The sequence below is a fragment of the Anas platyrhynchos genome, chromosome 3 (genome assembly GCF_047663525.1).
Source record: "Anas platyrhynchos isolate ZD024472 breed Pekin duck chromosome 3, IASCAAS_PekinDuck_T2T, whole genome shotgun sequence".
NCBI lineage: Eukaryota > Metazoa > Chordata > Aves > Anseriformes > Anatidae > Anas > Anas platyrhynchos.
The window spans coordinates 46366139-46387945 of NC_092589.1; the positions used below are offsets into that span (position 1 = coordinate 46366139).

Sequence of the window (21807 nt, forward strand, 5' to 3'; positions counted from 1 at the left end):
CAAATACATTTAAAAATCTTTCTTGTATTTGTATATCCACACTTGAATTGCTAAGCAAACTGAGTAAAGAAGACATCTGTATTTATTCCTTAGATTGGTATCGGATACCTAAGCCTAGGTATCTGAACATGGTTAGTTTACAATCCACTGTATTCATTCATGGGGTCCTTCCTATTCTACACACATAGCAGCACAGAAATCTTCTCTGTGGATGTTCCCCAAAGCCTTGGAACCACTCTGACAGTTAATAAGGAGAAAATCTAACCTAATGTTTTCAAGACCTTAAAAGACCTGATTACAGAATATGTGAGGTTCAGCCATCAAAACAACTTATATTGCCACATGACTCACTGTATATTTCTGACATCCAGGAGAGAGATACTGCCAAGCACAACTGACTAACACATTGTTTTTAGCATCTAGATTCATATGGCTTGATAATGTCATATTAAATATGTAAGAGAAGTAACAGAAGAGACAGTGGTGAGCCCTTCTGGAGCACCAGATATGCCTACAGACAAAAGCAAGTCTCACTATATAGTGTCTGCTGACTTCTGTGGGTGTAGCATGTACAAACACTCCTGAGATCTTACACTTGTTGTGAGCAAGTCCTACTGTTAGCAAATACAATACAGTCATGCTTTTGATGTTAATGGACCATATAGCTAGCAATCATAATACAGACAGACTACACTACCTGTCTCTTCTTTTGTAAATATGTCCTTAGGTAGATTGGAGGTTACAAGTTCCCAGTAATAAATCCCACCTTTTCTTTGCTCTTTCCCTAACATTTTATGCATGTGCACGTTTAAGCTTTCACTTCCTGCAGCAGCACTGCAAACTCAAGAACTCTTGCTTTAGCTTTACCTAATACATCTAGCACTGTGAAAATGAAAGAAACACTCATGTAAGTTACATATTTCTATGCACTTATTTTACAAACAGAAATCCCAAAGGAATTATGTTCTTGCTAAAACCGGCTAAGGAAATGACAGAATACATCCCCACCATGGAAAGCATTTGCTTTTCTTGTCTATAATCTGTTTATAATCCTTACCCTAGCTGCCTATTAGAACATCAAGGAGAGGGAAAGGTATTAATAACTATGGCTTTGTTGTTAAAAATAGCTTAATAAATGAATATATAAACCTCTTAGTAAAAATGTCTTTCTTATGATTGTTTGACATTTAGTAATTTAGTAAACTACTTAAGCACAGTATTAAAGGTAAAGCATAGCTTCAATTTCCACTGGATTTGAAGTGTGCTTTTGGGTGATTTAGCAAGCAACAGTCTGTATCGTTAATATTTCCTTTCAAACTAAACTCTTTTTTTTCCAGAGGCAACATAATTCATCCACACTAAACTGGTAATCAGTTTGTAAATAACAGATAATTTATGTAAGCAAAACACATATAATACAATCTTTCCAAATTCCTTTTAACTGATAACTGGTTTCTGATGGGAGCTAACTTCTTTTCAGATTTGCCTCCTAAGATTTAGCACCAAATGTATGTAACTTCCACTGTCCGTTTCAAAGTACCTTCTTGTTACACACCATAAAAAAAAAAAAAATAAAAATTAAAAAAAAAAAAAAAAGAACAATGAAGGAAAATACAAGTAGGTGATAAAAATACAGATAATCAAAGAGGAAAAGAAATATAAATATCAGATCCACTCACAGATGCATATAGTTGTGAGCCAGAGACCATAGTGGAATAATGGCAATTTACACCCAGTAAATGTTGGCCAACAATGTTTCCATACACAAGGAATGCATGCCACATGAGCCTACAAAATCATCATGATTTAAATCATCAGTCACTAGCATATGATAAGAGTGGGAGCAGAATGGTTATTCAAACAACTTTTGCTTAAATGGCTTCAGCTCTAAAAAGGCTTAATGTGCCTCTTTACAGGACCTCTGCAAAGTAAGGACACCACAGCTTCTTACCTGAGCTTTTATTGGTTTTGTTTTGTCTGCTCTTTACTTGCTCAGTCCATAATGTAGGATAACGAGAAGCTATATCTAAAAAAAAAAAAAATACAGCAGAAAAAAGTTTGTAAATGTTACAGTTTTTTAAAAGTTACTAGCAGCTGAATAATATTGAGTCATCAGTATTAAAGATATGTGGATTTTAAAAAGGGAAAGGGTATACTGATCTGTATTAGAATAGGTAAAATCTTTATTCATACAAAGGCATAAATAGTTCATTTCTTATTCCATTCAAACAAAGGTTTGAAAGATCCAAAATGTGTAGTAACTTTAAATCAGTGAGATATACACTGGGTGGTAAGATAGTCACAGTACAGGACTACCACTGCATATGGGCTTTGAGCTTTCTATTTGTAGAGCACTGAATTTTCCCAGATCCAAATACACTTGTAAAAGCACTAACCTTACATTGCTAGACAATATGCTGAGAACAGAATTTATGCTTTTAAATTCCTTGTTTGGCCATACAGTTTTAATCTGAACTGTGGCTCAAGTTTAAAACCTGTCTGTACCCTGAGTATTCGCAATAAATTTGCTACTGTTAAGAGTCCATAGCTGAAGTGTCGCCTCAATACTACCCACATGAAATTCATTGTTTTTAAGTTTTAAGACTTGACTGTGTCTTCTGTTTTTATCCTGAAAAGGGTACAGAAGTTTTCAATTTCTTGCAATTTCAGGAAGTCTGATCAGCCCCAGCAGGTGCCCTAGTTTTAAGGTAGCATTTGATGCTGTGGTGTATTGTCTATATTGCATTCATTTAATATCGCACTGTTAAAATTCCTGTCGATGCTTACCTTCTTCATCACCTTGAGGCTGAGTCTCCAGCGCGGGAGCTGAGACATCATCTGAATTCAGAATGGAAAAGATTTGCAAGGAGACTACAATTATGAGAGTAAGCTAAATAAGTGTACATACGTGATTGATGCTAATGATTTGCACATAGCCCCGGCCGGTAAACAAACAATAATTTAAGCATTATTAATATGTACTGTACAGCATAGACATATTACGTCTGCACACTATAGATTATAAACGTATGGCTTTTAAGATTATGGCTGATGAATTGATTGCAGGGTCTCTGAAGAGCATGAAGTGATCAAGTTGCTCCCCAGACAGTCATTCTTCATTTTAATGATTCCTATAGATTATAATTGAACAAATAAGCATTCATAAAGAAGAAATTCAGTAAATGCATCAAAGGGGTAAGTCCTGTGAAAGCAAAAGCAGTCTGAGATGGAAGTGGTTGCAGATATGTTGACACCTTAAAATGAAATGAAAGTTTATTTTTGCACAGCAGAATGTATTTAGCAATCAAGATGATTTTATTGGTAAGATTCATAAAGAATCAGATTTTTCTTTGCATTATCCTTATCCTTTATTCGGCCATCTCCATCCATCCACAATCAACCATTACTGCAAAACAAGAGGGATGAAATGATAAAAGAATGTGGATAATTTTAGTAAAATATAGTAGAAACAGCACTGGAAAAGAAAAATTCAGTATGAAAAAAATTCAAGTTAGCAATCTGTGAGAAAGACCCACCTTCACCTTATTATGGTTTTGTTATTTAAAATGATTTCATATACTGAGTAAAAATGAGCTAGTACACCTTTTACTTATTTTCTAGCTGCTGTTTCCTTTAGAATGGAGCTAACTCCAAGTTACTCTGCGGTAAACAGCATCTTCTGTGAAAGGGTTTTATGAACATTTCTTGCAGTTTCACAACTGGATCCCAGACCAACATAGTTTCCAGGTTGTTTTTGTGACATTTTCACAGAGCTAGAAATGAAGGTAACTGTGAAACTTTCTTTTGCACATAGAGGATTTGGAAGTACTCTGACCTTCCCCTTTGGAGGCTACAGTCTAATTCATAGCAAATACTCTGGAAAACTTGCATGCATGCTTTCCACAAAAGCAAGGCAGCAGCAACAGAAACTTGTTTTCATTGCAAAATATTTTAACCAAACCATAAGGAGACTTCTTTTAAGAATGTTCATTTTTCATGTCCATGCAATGATAGGATACTTCGTTCGAATAACATGACAGACTGTCACTTCCCATTAGTTCTACTAGCAATTTTGTGTTGTCCTCTGGGTGGTGGAATAAGATCATTAACTAATTTCAGAGAGGACATCAAATATCCCAGCATATTAAAAATGAAAACCTGCATTTAGATTAGCAATTAGTATGTAATTCAAAAAAACTGACTTTTAGATTGTACCTTCAGATGGGTAAATGTTGCCAAGAGCTCTGCCACAAAATCAGTTTGGGGTTTAAGTGACATTGTTCTATCATCATCTTTCTGTATACAGTTTGAGTTTGTGATGCATTTGTTCTTACATTAATAAGTGAAATACAGATAGAATGCTGCAATTTTAACAATTATCAGCCCAATCAAAATTATCCTCTTGACAACAAACTCTGTTCATTTAAACAGCATTTACTACACAACTTTTAAGACACAGTTTATTAATATGAATATATATTCTAAAAAAATAAGAAAGAAAAAAAAAAAGGTACCTAACAATTGAATCGTAAAACTGGCCACAGGTCCTCCAGGAAACAAAAAGGAAGAGAGAGGTTTTCTTTTGGTCTCCATCAAATCAAACATTTGGTATGGGATATCTGTATTAATTTAACTTCATTTCAGAACTGGAGGAGCTACAACAGCTCCTGAACTATGCTTAATCTGAAAGAGGACTATGGCATTAATTTTCTCTGTGAAAGTGTCTTCTCTTTTCATAAAATCTTTTGTATTAAGTATGAAGCATGTAGAATTTTTTTGTTCGAAATCCAATACACTGACACAACTACATTGCAGTACATCTTAATTTCAGGTATTTCATGTTAACTTCATAGGACTTCCTGACCAGTACCTACATACCACTACATATGTACATACATGTAAATAAACCATTCCATTATCAGAGTTCCATTAACAAGAATACAGTCCTGCAGTCAGCTAAGAAAAAGGGGCACAATCCCATGCCTAACACTTGTGCTTTTCAGATAGTCTGAATACTTTCTCTGGCTAGAGGTGGGAACTGTGGCACAGGGAAAAGATATGTTAGGAAGTATCCTTTAAGCTTTGTTGCTGTTTGAGTTCACATGCAAAGTTGCAAACAAGCAAACAGTGCTCCTGACATCCAAAATCTGTGACTGGAAATTTTCATTGAGCTTTCATTCATTGAGCTGCACATCTCAAACAGATATGGCCCTCTATGTTATTCTCTCTGAGTATGTGTGGAAGAACTGTCTTCCACACTTGGATGTCTGTCTGTCTTTATCTTGGAAGAAGAGACTGCCTCAGGCTACATTTATACTGTCTCTTGACAGTATAGTCACCAAGACCACTTAAGTTTGGGGCACATCTTCTGTAGCAGCAAGAATGTCATCAACTTTCCTAAGCTTGCTGTGTTACAATATCAGAACCCCAACCTGTGGCACCTCCAGTTAGTCCACAGCAACATGAAGAAGGAAGATGGGCAGGAAGGGGTGCATGCTAAATTTATGGTTATTCCAAAAGCTACCTCTGTGCCCTAGCAACATGAACTACAAAATATTTTTACTACATTGACAATGAGGCAAGAGAACAGATCCTTAACTCAAATAGCAGATCAAGTTCATTACTCTGTGATAGTCTTAAAGAGGTTGTGATATCACTGACAATATTATTTCATTTAAAGCATAAGGCAGTGACTTGGAAGGGTGGGGAGATGTTAGAAGTATCTGAGAAGAGCCAGGAACCACCTGAGAACCAGGACATCGGCCCTTTGCGCTGCAGGCTTGGGCTGGAGAATAAAAACAAGGCATGAGTGAAATACAACTGTGTCATTTTAGACACAAATATATGTGATGCAAAGGGAAACATCATCATTTAAGTTTCTTGTTCTAGGAGTGTCTATTCAGGCTTCAGCAACTCAGCCCTTACAGTCAAAACAAAAAACCAAACCAAACCAAACCAAAAAAAAAAAAAAAAAAGAATTCCAAGACCCAGACAAGTTTTATATATGGGATAGTTCATATAGTTCAAAGTTGAAAATGAAAGTCCTGACCCAAAGCAAATTTTCCCAGAACATAATGAGGTTAGTGGAAACCACAGTTTGTCCAGAAAGACTTGAAGGAACAGTTTTCCACTGCTGATTCATGTACCTTGTCATTAGCCTTTAAAGAAGTACTGATTTTCTTAACCTAATGGTGCATTAGTTTATTTAAATGTTCGGTATATTACAAAGCTACAAAAGTTACTGTAAAACTTATATCAATTATATTTAAAGCAGAATAAACTGGATAGTCATTAACATTAGCACAAATTTGAGTTAGCTTCTTTAAAATTAATTTATCCCTCTGCAACTGGCAGAAATATTTAGTGTGTTATTTTCAGCTGAATCTAATATTCTTTTAAGTGTTTGGAGAGCATGAGCTCTAATTTTGTTTAAAGAACAGATATCTCTCTCATTTAAATCTACCAGCTATGTTGGAGTTGCATCAGATTTTGTCCTGCCAACGATACACGCTATGATCTATCTCTAAGAACAACAATCATTTGGCCATGAATGTAACCCATTAGTTGAATTAATCACATTACAGAAAAAAGTGTTGGGTCCAAGATGACTCAAGCACTGGCTGCTATGGACATAAAGTGAGGACTAGAGTTTCCAAGATTTTGGGACTGCAGGGTGCGGGCTTTATCAAACAGACAGAATAATCTGTCCTCTAAGGCAAGAGAGAGAGCAGTATGGGAAAATAGCTGAGTACTGCTATGGGAAGCAAAGTTTTTTCCACCATTCATTGATAATTTAAACCTACAGAAAATCATGGTGGTTTATCCCACAGTACACACAGTATACTAAAATATATTTTATTTTCTATCTAAAGGTCATCTAAGATATTTACCTGTTTTTCCTGCACCTTCTCGTTGTGGCAGTTTCTCACTCACTGAACCTGCAATTAGAGAAATAAATTAACCAGAAAACTATTATTTTCATTTTTAAAACCTTTTATAAGAAACACAATTTAACTTTAATGATTCATCTTTGTTTACTGTAGAAAAAAAAAAAATGTCAGGAAATTTCTTCCTTTGCAAACCAAGGATTTTAGCTTTGCCTGACTTCTGCATTTGTGTACCATCAATTTATAGTCAGGTGCTACTTCTTGGCCACCACAGGACCTGAGAAAGAGATAACATTAAACACTACATAAACAGAAGTGCAAGAACGTGTTTGTATGCAGCACACTCAAAGCATCCCTTCCCCACCAACCTAGGAAGGCCAGGTCCTCCATGAGGTGCATCTCCCCAGTACTACCCCACTGAGGTTCCTTGTGAGGGACAACAGCCTTCCTACACAGTCTTGCTTACGTACCTCAGCAGCTCTGTGGGGCTTCTTCAGATTGAAAGGTGCCCCTTTCTGCTTTAAATACCTCATGTAAAGCCCTCCAGAAATATTATGCTGGTATAGAAATGTGTGGTATGGAAATGAAGAAGCCTTACGAGCCTTTGGTTCCTCAAACCTAGGGCCCTTGGGAAAGGAGGCAGCAGTGGTGGGAAAGGAGTAATCAAGTCTGCAGGAAATGGGTTTTAACAGCTTACTGTACCAGCATGAATGCCAGTCTTGATTTAAAGTCATCAAGAAATGGAGAGTCCACTTGTTTTCTTTGTAGTTTTTACAAGAGGTATTTGGCCTCAGCTTTTACAGTAGAAATAATGCCTTATTTCTCATTTATATCTGATTATCACAACGGTTTGTATGATTGTAATTCCTAGTCACTTCCTGTCATCATATCCATCATATCCATCTCTCATGAATTTTATTGCATCACATTTGAATTACCAGAAATTCAATATATTTTGTAATGCATTGGCATTAATTCAGACAGGAAAAAAATGCCATTATCATCAAAGGAAGTATATCCAAGAGTGTTTGGGATAACTTGCTCTAAGTGTTCTGCAATACTCATCCCTATTACTCACCATGAAGAGGAGGCAGATACTTGCTTTAATGCTATCTGAAGCCTGAAGGTTTGAGCCTTTGGGTGCTTGACTTGAATCTCCTGACAGGCAGCTTGAATTTGAGCAAGATGTTTCGGTTTTAGAAAGTACTGTGTATAAAACTACATTTTTTTCTAATTACACTAAAGACCAGTGATCTATTCTTTTCTTAGATTTCATCCAGTTGCAATTAACTCTGTGGTTTCTCAATTTAATTTTTATGTACAGGAGTATAATTATAAAATCTGTTGTAAATACTGATAGTTTATATCTCATTCTCATACACACTAAAGTGATTTACAACAATTTGTGAGTACAAATGAAGTCTTGGCATGGGTGGGGTACATGTGATGAACCCCTACCAATAGCCCCTTTGCACAACAGTAAAGAGTAAAGCCCCACTTTGAGAACAGTGTTCTTTCTCTACGTAAATTCAACATCAGATTTGATTTTTTTTTTCTGTTTTACTTTTATTTACTCTAAATTTTGAAGGAAAGATGATGGAGGAAGATAGTGGCATTCACAAATGTTAACTTTATCATAGTGAAATTAGTTTCATTATGAAATTAAAACATTAGGAAAATTAAGTTCAGTGGGCAAACAATTTTTGTAGTCTTAGGAAACTAACAGCAATATTCACAGAACTTCCTAAAAAGGGAAATCTTCACCCTTCACATTTTTTTCACTTAGAATTTTCGATTTATATGTCAAAAACTTTGTTTGTTCTAAGTTGGAGGTGGAGAGGTTGTTGAGCTTATATCAATATTTTTCTACTATTTTCTGAATATATTTGAGCTTAAAGTACTGTGAAGTGAAAGGAATTGCATTTGAAAATTTCTAGGAAATTATGTCTTCAATACTCACAACAAATGTTCACATTTTCAGCCAGGCAAGAAATAGAACTAGCAACATCTAACTTTTGTAAAAGGGAATACAAACAGCTTCCAAGTTTTCAGTGCATTGTAAACAAACAAAACACCATAAAAATCCATTTCAGGAAGGGGAGAGGGAAAGGAGGCGTATTAGACTTAACATTATTTTATCAAGATGAAGTTAGTACCATTCTGGCTTGTGTATGATCACCCCCTGCATTCACTCAACAATTGATCCACTAATGATTGTGATGATCCTTTTCTTAAAGAAATTGAAGAAATGCCTCAGTTTATTGCAAAACCCACAATTCAGCCCAATTTCAGTCATACAATTTCTGAGGCACAATAAATCTTCCATGGAATGTAATGAGAGTTTTGTGGTTTATGATTTTAGCATATACATTTCTTAGAGTTCTGATCATATGTGACTGGGCTTTAAGTCACATATGATCAGAAAAAGAGAAAGTGAATGATTACTTATTTAGCTTATATAATGATGTCCTCATCTCCTGCTAACAAATACTTGATATATTATCACTTAATGCAAATAGTAGGAAACAGGAAAGTAAATTTATCATGCTGCTCTACATTTTACATATCTGTACATCTAGCTGTGTACGTATAGAGAAAATACTACATATGGGGACAAAGAACTAGATAACTTGAGGATGGATAATTTTCTCAACTAACAAGAACAATGCAGTACAAACTAAAAAGTTAATTGCCTTCCCCAATATATTAATTTTCATCATATTATCTGATGATAATATTATACAGATAGGAAGAGTCCTGAATTTTTAAAGGTACTTGATTTGGGCCTTAAAAGAAGATAATGGCATTTTAAATATTAGGTAGCAAAACTACCTCACAGAACAATAAAACATGTGGTCATACTTCTGCAACATTACTGGCAGAAGCGCAAAAGAGTTAATATGGCATAAAAACCCCACAGTAGGAAAACACTGTGTTTTCCAATGACAATTTAACACCTGCTTCTCAGTTTCTGCACCATTTCCCAGGACTCTGTGTGTATGGAATTTCTGCAGTTCCCTGCAGTGCTGATAACAGACACAGGGAGTTGTAAAAATGTCTTTATTTTTATGTCTGGTGTTCTTTAGTGAAAGGATTGGAGGACATTCATCATTTTTAAGGAGCTTTCTTTTTAATGCTCTCATGGGAATGTGTTTGATTTACTCTCCTTCTCACCACTGTTCCTGCAGCAGTGGAGATTATTTCCATGGAGTGGAATGGCATTTTGAGATTTATCATGTGTTTTTTAGCAGAACCAAGTGTTGGTGTGGGAATAACTGGAGAGGATGGAAGAGGAGCCTCTTTCAGGTAAAGATGTAGTAGCTAAAGTGAACGTTTTACATGAATCAGTTGGAGAGTCCTGCCTTTTTAATGCTGCTTGTAGCCTTCATGCTTCCATACATTTTGTCTCTAGCATAAAAGACATCTTTGATAAGAGCAACCGGAACACTAGAATGAGAACAAAATTTCAAACAGCTATTGTAGATACTTAAAAAAATATGTATGTGATACTTTTGTATCCCAGGACCTAAGATAACTTTTATGAAGCTAACCAATATTAACAGTTAAATAAAATTAGACATTACTTTTTAAAATTGTTATCCAATATCACAATCACGGATAGTAAATGGAACTGGAAACTGCCTGTCCTAAATTTTATTCTTTATTTCCTCTATTAAAATCCACATTTTTCCAGGCTGTCATGCTGTTCTTTCCTATATCTAGACATTCACCAAAGCCAAAGGTGGTTCTACTTGGAGAAATGAAATGCAAGATATTATCCCATAATTTAAGAACTGCACAGTTGTTCATATTCATATTCAAACCAAATCTGACATTACTGCATAACTAACCTGGAATTGAAAAGAAGCACTGAACATTTTCATTAAAAAGAGATTTTTTCACACACTGTACAGAATCACATTTCCTGTGAGAAAATCTTTCCAAATGAATGTTCACAATTGATTCTACCTGTTGTCTTGATTGTCTGTGTACATCCTACTCTAAAGAGAAAAGATCAAAAAGTGATCCTGAGAGAAAAAAGGTTTGATACATTCAAACAGAAATATGTATAAATGTCTTTGAAATAGTTATAGCATTATGCCTGCAGAATACACAGAAGTGAAAATACATAAATGTGATGCTGTCAGGATACTACTGCTACGAGATCTGCCTGTGGCATCAAGAAACAAGACAGTGCCTGCAAAGAGGCAAGTAACCACACAATCAGACTGAGTAGGGACTACAGTGTTGGAAGTAATGGCATCCCTGAAACACTAGTTAAGACAGTAGTACCTCTACTCAGCTTCAGTATACCCACTAATATTTTGACCATGATTCTTGTGCATGGTGGAACTAAAGAGTAAATATAAAAGGGGATCAAAAGTGATCTGGAAAACATCAACAGTCCTTCTGGGGAAAAAAAAAAATGTTATCCTAAACAGATGGCAATTTTGAACATATTTTGGGAAATGGAAGAGGGATGCAGGTGTGCTTGAGGCTTTCAGTCTACAACGTAAGAGCAAATGTTTGCCTTATTATACCACATAACTTTCTGGAATAATCTGTAGCTGCCTTGTCTGCTGAGTGAGATGGTTTCTCCAGACTCTTCATGACAGAGCTCTTAGCCACCACTACTGAAAAATCCCCTAGCTTCTCAAATCTATTTCTGAACTCTGCTGTAGCTGGACTTCTTTCCTGAGGGACAAAGGAGAAGTGGTCAGCAATGAAACATAAGAGCAGTGATACAAGCAGGGTAGGAAATCTGCAGAGACAGTCCCAAAGGATCTAAGAACACCTGGAAAATTACCCATGATTTTTCATGGAGCAGAATAAGACTACATACTCACCTGGACCCTGGAACAGTCTATTGACCTCAGAGCTACTAGACTGAAGTTGAATGTTTCTATGACCTTCTCCTTAACATTTCTGGAAAACTAACTTCCCTTCTCCAAAATAAGCTGAATCAATCTGGCAGTTTATTTGCTAGGCACATGAAGACATTTGAGAAAAACTGGGGTTCGATTCCTGTAGATGTAGGATAACTCTCACATCAATCTATTAACAAAACTGGAACTACTTTGCAGCTTCTCCTTGATATTACCAAAAAAAAAAAAAAGTGAATATACAGTAACTAAATCCGCAAAATTTTGAGCCAACAATAACGCCACTTGTTGTGATACAGCATAAGTATAGCCCTTTTTCACTGATGTTAGTGAAAGAAAATGAAAGGAAGCTACAAAGCTTTATGACACACACTGATATTGTAGAAGAAGCCTAGAGAAGCTGTGAATGCCACATCCCTGGAGGTGTTCAAGGCCAGGTTGGATGGGGCCCTGGGCAACCTGGTCTTGAGGATGGCATCCCTGTCTATGATAGAGGAGGTGGAACTAGATGATCTTTAAGGTGCTTTCCAAAACAAACCATTCTATGATTCTATGAAGCGACGAGAGCACACTTTCAGAGAAGCCCTACCTAAGGACATTCAAAACCACCACAATCAATAGTACATTGGAACACAATATTATCCTAACCTATGTTTTATGAAGATATATTCAAGCTATGAACAATAATTATATTAAAACAAATGAATGCATTAATGTATTTTAAACCTTTTGAATATTTATGTTAATTTTCATAATTCACTGTCATGCCAGAGAGACTTCTCAGACTGGATCAAACAGATTAGTCATAAAATTATTCTTTCTGGCTGAAGTTCACCTACAGGCAACATGCATGGAAGATTCTGCAAACCACTTAAACAAGACAGACCTTAAAAATGAATTAACTTTTTAAAATCTTTGTTGAAACTTTCATAGTGGTATTTTCCCTCCATGTACTTTTTAAAAATTTCATTACTCTGTTCAAACAATGGGAGTAGATCAAGCCTGGTGAATTCCCTCAAAGATCTTAATCACTTCTTTCAGCTTTATCTATACTACAGTTAGCTTTTTTTTTTTTTTTTTTTAAGTTTTAAGTTATTCTTTTTACTCTCTGACAGAGAATGGTGCTGCAACACAAGCAGAAACGCAATACATACAGCTCAAGTATTTTTTAGAGCTATATCTGTCAAAAGGGTGCAATTATGCCAGCTTCAAGCAAGGTGAACAGCAATTCCGGCAACTGTCCATACACTGGCAATTCATCATCTTTGTTATCAACATAAATGAAATAAGGTCAAAAGTAAATTCCTGAAAAACAGGTAATTGTTCTGATGAAAGACAAGTGAGTTTGATTTGCTAATTAATTTCTACAGACAATTATTCTGTTATGTTCTTAGTGCTTTGTTTCATTTTTATTTCATCTCTGCATTTGGCCAATCATGAGATTTGCTGTGGGAGTTCTTTCACTGGACTATGTTACAAGTCAGTGTCAATATTTTCGATTGGGAGTGGTTTTTTGTTTTGTTTTGTTTCTGTATGCCAAATACTTAAAAAATCAAAAAGGCAAAGCCCTCTGGAATTTCTGAAACTCTGCAATGAGTTTACAAGCATGAAAGCTGCAATATAAAGAACTGCCTCTGCAAGTCTGTTGCATGGTTTCACAGAGTGAATCATAACTATCATACAAATAACCACTGCAGAAAAACATTTCAGTAGCTAGAGAATAATACAAATAAAGTAGACGGATTATAGAATTACAGAAAGATTTAGGTTGGCAGTGGCCTCGGAAGAACTCAAGCAGAGCTAGCTTAAAAGCTAGACCAACTTTTGTGCAGTTGAATTTTGCTAATCCCCAAGGAAGAGAGTCCCTTGCTTCCACAAGCACCTGCTCCTGCGTTGAACATCTCTGGTGAAGATGGTTTTTTCCTTAAGTCTACTCAGATGCCTCAACTAAACTCTAATATTCATAAGACAATGTCATAAGCCAGTCAGCTGAACAAATCTTACCTGGGCACCGGGGAGTTTTGTGGGCCACAGCAGTTCCACTGATAGGACGACCATTGGGAGTGACACACCAGCAGTATCCAGTGTAACTGTGGCACTGAACCTGTCAGAAATGACATGAACCACGCACAGTCTGTCAGACATAAGTCTATTATCCCGCAGCATTCATGACATGAGTACTGTGTCCAGCAAACTATATTGGCAAAACCTAGAATGACAAACCATAATGGACCTTAATCTCCATCATACACATGATTTTTTAGCATTATGAAGAGCTTCTTTCAAGCAAAGTGAGGTAGGTCCTTCAGAATCTAATGGAAGAGAGAACTATTGAAATATCCAGTTGTTTATGTCCTGTTTCAGGAGAGTGAGGTGCAGGTGTTTTGAAAACCTCACAACAAAATTCCTCAAGGGACACACAAACTATTCATGAAGCAAGCAGTCTTGAGCTTTTTCCACACAGAGAACATATTGTTCCACCCACTGAAAGTGCAGGACAGAATGCTTCTGCCAGCATTATTCATATCCCAAGATGTCAAAAAGGAAACTCTTGGAATTCCTCTTAGAAATCAATTGCATTATATGCCCTGAGGGCCAATATCACTTCCCTCTTAAAACAAGAAGGATGGTCTTCTGCACAACTCCACAACTGAATTGCAGTACAGTGGCAGCAGAAGGCAACCTTGACCAGAATATATATCACAGGGCAATCACCTAGCTGTGCCCCTTCCAAATTCTATAATCTAACCTAATTAGCCTCACACCATATACTTGTGCAGAAATTCAGCTGAGGATAGGGAAGAATCCTGTATGATTCATGCTATTAGCCTTAATATATGGACTCTGGTTACAAGATTTCTGGTTTAGATCAGGAATAGATCAGAAATTCCAAATATTTTACCATCTGATGAGTATTCAGGGGGCTACAAGAATGACTCAGCTGCCTCAGCCTAGAAGAATAGGGAGTGTATCACATGAACAACAGTAATGTTTGGCTCTTTTGCTGGCCAACTCTGAAAAAAAAGAACAAGGACTCAGCTGGCACAAAATATTATTTTTCTTTCTATTTTTTAACATCATTGCTAGTACAAATTACATTTCATTTTGAAATCACATTTCATTTCATTATATTTGAAAGACACGCATTCTAATTTTCCAGACACGCAAGATACTGAATTAAAAATTTTCAACCTGACTATATGTGCCATCATCATTGCATTCTGGAATAAACACTTGTTGAAATTCCTTTCGAGCTTGTTCTTGGGTGTACTTCCTTTCAGCTACACATCTGGAAACATCTAGAGAAAGGGAGAAGACAAGTTGAATGATGCAATGTAAAGAAAAGATAAACAATAACCTAAGGTGGGAGAGGGAGAAAGGAAGAAGGTTTCCTTTGTAAATGTAAAGAGATCTGGAATTTGGGTATTTTGAAGCATAGTAATGCCCAACAGCTTTGGGCATTAGTAATGCCCAACACCTGTAAAGAGGTCCATGTAAAGAGATATGGAATTATAATCAGGGAAAATTTAACATTAGTTACATTATTTCTATGAAACAAAGAAAGAAAACCAGTGGAAGACAATAATTTAAGGGCAATATTGTCTTAATTCGCCTAACATAACAACGTTTTGAACATAAGTCATATTGTGCTAAAATTTAGTGCAACAGCTTATGATTTATACTTGGCACTAGTCAAGCCAGCCTGCCACACAGGCCTTTTTTGTCCACTGTGTGGTTCATTGCACCATCTCCTTCATAACCCGGTACTGGTCTCCATCCAAGACAATGCAGTAAATTAGCCAACTTTAATTCAGTAGTTTCTATTGCCTAAAATGCTATATTGTCTAATACAGATATTATATTTCAATTAGGCAACCAAAGGCTGAGAAAAGACACATAACATAAGCTTTTGTACTTTTTATTGTCTAAAGCCACTACAAATTTTAGCATGTTGCTGATGCAGAATCAGTACTTCAGCATCTGCTTGAGCTAGGCAATTTCAAGACAAATGAGAATACCAGACAAGCTTAAGGAAGTATTAATGATTTCAAGATGTGATTGTAACATCTGAATTAGAATGATCTCGAGCATACAAACTGAGAAATTTGCTACTTCTGATCTCTGCTTTGTTTAAAGATTGTTTTACAGTAACTTGCCAGTTCCCTTCTAGGATGAAAACTGCCCAGCAATTACAAAGACATGGGCATTGTGTTAATTAGTGAATGTCTGTACAATTCTTATAAAGTTACAGGACAGGTTTTCTAGTGCATGCAAGTTGCAAATTGAACAGAATCTGAACGAGGCAACAACATTTTCCATTCCCGATTAGACACCAGTGTATCTTGACATCATTTTGTCATCTAACAGTCCCCAAGAGTTACTTTGTCACATACAGGTGAAACAGCTAAGTTTCATTTCCCACATGCACCTTGCCTCCTCCCTATGCTAGCATCATCTAGCCATGCATGCACAGAGCCAGCACAGAAGCCTGGTGCAACTGCAAAAACCCCTTGTACAGGATGAATCGTTCTCTGGTCATCTCCACCAAGTTGTGGACAACCCACCTGGCAACTTTAACACACACACACACACAAAAAAAAAAAAAAAAAAAAAAAAAAAAAAAAAAAAACACCCTTCAGGTCCCAGACAATCTGGTTGGAAAGTGTAGAATTATGGACAGAAACTAGTCCTCAGTATCTGTACCCTGAGCACAGAACTGAGCCCCCTTAATTCTAATCTTCTTATTGATTTCCTTTCTGATCTTGGACTTGCGAGCATTACTTCTGTGGATTAGTTTATTCTTCTGTAAAGTAAGATGTTATTTATCTCTCAGGAGTGTTATAAGAGTTATACTGTTCATGTTGGTAAAGTGCCCAAAGTACATGTTGTTTCACTCTGAAAAATTAAGTTCCAGTCTTAATTGATCTTAATCATATTATGCGGTTTCAGGAGAGAGAATCACAGTGATATGCCGTCACCTAAAACAGACAGAAATGTTCAACCATCCAGAAATGTGAGAAAAAATAATAAGGAAGTCAATTAATTTGTTCTCTGGTATTTCAACAACTTGTTTCATCAAGGGAAAAATTACACTCAATGTACTGTGCAGCTCAGGTAAAATCTGTTAATGCATGCACTGCCAAAGTTTGTGGTAGAAAAGAAAAAAAAAAAAAAGAAAAAAAAAAACATTTTAAGTAAGCTTTGGTGTCGTAAGCCTTATTCTGAGCATGGTTTGGTCATACAGTACCTAATAACATGTGGTTTTAATGTAGCTAGTATTTTAACTGAAAATAAATCACTTCTTTGTTGGACCTCTGTCCTCGTTTTTCTAGAATGACATGTGGTTTAAATGTCTGAAAGGAAAAGTGATATAAATTCCATCACATAAGGTCTTTGCAATAGTACCATCAGGGTTGTAAATTATCTCCAGTATATGAATTATTCTAAAAACATGCCAAGGCAAAAGAGAAGTTCTCCAAAACTGTCCACCACTTGTTTCTAAGCAGCTCGATGTTCTGAAACCCTCCTATTTGTGGATGATCTAATATGCTTTAAAATCAACAATGACCACATTTGGGGGAATATAAAATTCAGGTTTGAAGTATTGTTTTGTGTTATATAACCATGGAAACATTTTAAAGCTGTTGGGCATTACTATGCTTCAAAATACCCAAAAATAAACCCAGGAGGAAGCTCTCTTATCAAGCTAAGCATCTGAAATTGTATCTAGCCAAAATATTATTCCAAATTCTGATTTTTTATTTCACCAAGGAATTACCATAGGAGAATAACTATGAGACATGGAGATGCAGTCCAAACCTGACAGGAGAAATGTAATAGGGTTGACAAAATAAAAAGACATATAAAATATTTTTCCTCAGAATATTAATGAACATTAGGTTATTAATTCAGAGGAGCTAAATTCATTTCAAATAAAATATTACTGAAGCCAGAAGAAGTTATGATAGTTTTTTTGATGATACATTTGCAAGATTATAGTATCTGATTATCTGATTTTCTGTCCTTGTTGCAATATTTTCTGATTTCAACCAAAATTTTCCAAAGGAAAGGAAAAATTCAAGACACTTAAGGGTTAGATATTTATATAAAATAACAGGTGAAAAAAGGACTACAAAATAATGTTTGCTGTGACCAGAAGTAAAAATGAAACATGAGCTCACATCAAAGCATCAGACAAAACAGATGTTGGGAGATCTTGCAGATCCTAAAAGGCAAGAGTCAGTGAGACATTAGACCATAATCCATAGGGAAACTAAACTGCCACTTGGCCATTGCTCACACCCTTTCAGTAAAGCCAAAACCAGGACTCACTGTGCAAAGTCCTATGAGTGCATCCAGCCAATTCTTGCTGAAGATCCCCTCTGTGCCCCTCACACAATAATGAAAATAATGAAGATGACTCATAAGCATATCAAAGTAGTAGAATAGCCAGAAGTGGCTTGTTGGAAGTAGGCTTATAGGAATACTGGCATCTACGGGGATCCCAGTGCAGTCTCTCACATAGAGATTCAACTTCCCTCTTTATCTACAAGTGGAATAATTCAGAATGGGATGGACTCTGATCTGCTTTGAAATAAAGACCAAGAATGAAAGGTTACTTGGTACATCTGTGATGATTAACCAGCCCACAACTTTGGTTTTGGTCATCACGGAACCTGGCCAAAGCAGGCTGAACTCTTTCCAAGTAAATGACATCACACTGATGACAAACAACCTGAGAGCAGAGGGGTCTCCAAGTCTACAAGGTATTGGAAGAACAAGCACTGGGCAATGCTGTGCACCACTGGAACAAGAAAGACTCATTTCATTGTTGTTATAATGGATTTCTACCTCTAAAAAAATAGAGAAAGAAAAATAAAACATTTTTTTCTTTAAATATGTTTTTGTTTAAACTTTTGGAATCATCTAGTGGTAGAATTCCCCCTATTCTCTATTTATTTCCCTAGTGTAAGAATTAATATCGAAGCCAGCAGGCTCAAGCAGGAATGCAGTGAATGACATGGTGAAGAGACAGGTTCTAAGACCTGTGAAAAGCCTGTTGAAATGCGACATTATTTGCCTATATTCAGACAAGAGGAAACACTAATTTTGCAGATATGTATGCCCAACTGTAATTCTGAATTATGTTCATGGCTAAGTTAATGAGACTTTATCCTCTTACCTCCAAGCAAATGGGTCTTTACATCTTAGAAGCTTGCTGGAAAAAAATTCTCCTGGCATAGCAACTGAGCATGAAGATGCAGGAGGTTACTTTAAATTAGCTCATTTGGACATTATTAGCTGACAAACAGGGCTGACAGAAAGCTTTCATCTCAGAAGTGGCACCAGTATGCAGCTGCAGCATCCAAAAACAGATTCTGGTGTACATCAGAGCTAGGAACATAGGACTTTCTGAAATAACACTAAAGGTGATCCAAAATCGGAAGGGAAATTCTGAAAACAGAATTAGCATTACAGGCAGCACAAGACTGACTTGGAACTTATCTAATTTTATGTTTAATTTCCAACAGTATAGCACCTAAAACACTAAGCTTTGATAAATAAATGAACAAATAAATGCAATCCCTCTACTTCAACTCTACTGGCTGAATAATATACCACATAGAAAGACGTTTATTACTGCAGAGTAGAAGTTTATCTTTAAAACAATGACACAAAATCATCAAGGGTGTAAACACCATCTCTAAAGTAACATTTAATACAACTGAATTTACAGCAACTTTGGGGCTCCACAGGGAGATCTAACCCAGATTCTCTCACGGAAAAGTAAGCAGCTTGCCAGAAGGATAGATAAATCTCCGGAAAAGATTTTGATTTAGCTCATCCAGTATTTCTTGGTTTGCTATAAAGTACCTTTCCCAATCGCAATACACTGAAGCAGATGTCACATACTTTCAAAGAGATTACTGTGTGTGACACAGGCTTGTTAGGTATTTATGCATAAAATACACTCTACATTTTATTAAGTTATTTTATTGTAGCTGGAATATGCCACTGAACCGTTCAGAAACATTTACCACTTTGTTAAAACTACTTATAAAGTGGTTAAAGTTAATTGTTTGAAGAAAATGTTTCCCTGAGGGCTTTCCATAAATACTTAGCTGTTCCTAAGGTATAGAGAACTTAGCTGTTCTCTAAGGTATAGAGAAAGCTTTTCTAAAGTCACAAAGATTTGAACAAACAGACCTAGTTTAGACACAAGTAATTTCAAATATCTCTTGATGTTTCTCCATAGGCCTCCATCATGCCAGAATACCTATACACATACTTAAATTTAGAAATACACAGTGCCTCAAGGAGTTTAAAGTTAGCTATCCAGCTGAGCACTTTACTGGATTGTCCTAACAATTAGTGAGCTTTTTTCTACCATGTTTCTTTCCCGCTATATCCTTTTGCTAATACAGATACAATAAAAATCAAATAACCTTCATTTGTAGCTCATTTAGCACCATTTATTGTTTTTTTATTCAGAAAACACTTTGGTTTCTAGGGCAGTAACAACTCATAACATGAAAATTTTCTATGATATTTGATTTAAATCAATGCGTATTTCAAAGAACTGATCTTGTCTGTACTAACAAAACATATAAATAGCAGTAATCTCTAGTGATTGGAAACACAACAAGCTATATATGCTCAAAGTTTCAGTTTCAAAGATAGAGATTATTAGCCTCTTGGGTTAGAAAGGATGTCAGCACAGACATGTAGCCTGACAGCCATAAAAAAAAAAAAAAAAAAAAAAAAAAAAGACTTGCCTTGTGACAAAGGCTAGCTGACTCTTTCACTATTTATTTTTATTGCTGCATTCTGGATTCAAACAAAACAGCAAAGCAATCTTGGCCTTCACTCTCCTCTATTGGCATCCAACAGTGGCAGGCAGACAGTGTAACATTTTTGTTGACTTTTTTATTAATATTTTTTTTAATTTTCCAACTACCCAGTGATACAGATGGCTAAGCTTTAAGATAAAATAAGGAATGTCATGCTGGAAGTCTTCTTAGCACAATAATATTTCTCCTGATCTGCTAACAGTCACATTTGGAGAGATACACTCTGACTAGAACTGAATCAAATATTTGCAATAAAAACTGAAGCTACAGATTTCTGATATTTTACATAACAAAGGCCAGACTAGGCTTTCTGAACAGAAGGCTGAGTTGATAAATACTTTCACTAAGCCTAATATGGGCCAATTTATAATTCTTGCTGAAAATCTCAGCCTTGCAACTATTTCTGGTTTCAAATTTTCAGTGAAGTATTATTGCTTTAACACTACTTGTTTCTACTTCACTTGTTTTAAGATTTTCATTTTATATTTATTTAATTTTATATTTTAACAGAAAATTAAATTGAAATTACATGATTGGAAAAAGAAAACCTTTGCAAAATGAAAAAAAATATATGACTTTGCATTTTTTTGTTTTAAAAATTCTTTTTGTTCTAAAAATTCTTTTTGTGCCCAAGAATGCTCTTTTATGCTTTTTTTCTGTACAGTCTGGTTTTGGCACATTCCATTTTGAGAAATATAATCAAGAAAAAATTGAGTATTTTTATAAGAGATAAATTCCACCTCCAGCAAATTTTGGATAATATTTCAGTGCTTTTTGTCTTATGTTCCATGTGCCAGTAGACACATATAAAAAAGCAAAGGATATTCCACAAAAATATTCCACACATACTTAAAACTTTATCCATCCCATTTAAATACCTCCTAGAAAGCAGTATCAGAAGCCATCTCCTCTTGCTTTCAGTGACCACATAAATCATATCTTCTCTGTATAGATACATGTTGTTCACCAAGATGCTGAGCATTTCTTCTTGAAATAACACTTCACTACAGTAGCTTGATACACAGCATAAATGAAGGCTCAGAAACAAGCTATAGTGAGGTTGGAGTAGAACAGGGTTTGTATTAGCAGGACTGCCAGCAGTGCATTCTGGAAACTTGCAGTCATCCTACAGATTAAATGCAGTATTCACAGTGAGAAAATAGGTCTGGAAAAGGAGGAGACAGC

General features: G+C 35.8%; 1 protein-coding gene across 7 annotated transcripts in view; it reads right to left on the minus strand.

The window, feature by feature from the left end:
• SMOC2 (SPARC related modular calcium binding 2) overlaps positions 1 to 21807 on the minus strand; it is a 149370-nt gene that overhangs the window by 73561 nt on the left and 54002 nt on the right. For 4 of the 7 annotated variants that reach the window (XM_072035808.1, XM_072035807.1, XM_072035806.1 and 1 more), the window contains exons 3-7: positions 14963 to 15069; positions 13775 to 13874; positions 6891 to 6938; positions 2788 to 2871; positions 1952 to 2026 (exon numbers count right to left, since the gene is read on the minus strand). In XM_072035808.1, coding sequence (XP_071891909.1) covers positions 1952 to 2026; positions 2788 to 2871; positions 6891 to 6938; positions 13775 to 13874; positions 14963 to 15069 — 414 coding nt within the window. The remainder of the gene's footprint in view (positions 1 to 1951; positions 2027 to 2787; positions 2872 to 6890; positions 6939 to 13774; positions 13875 to 14962; positions 15070 to 21807) is intronic. The other 3 variants (XM_072035810.1, XM_072035809.1, XM_027454227.3) reach the window with 1 other exon arrangement.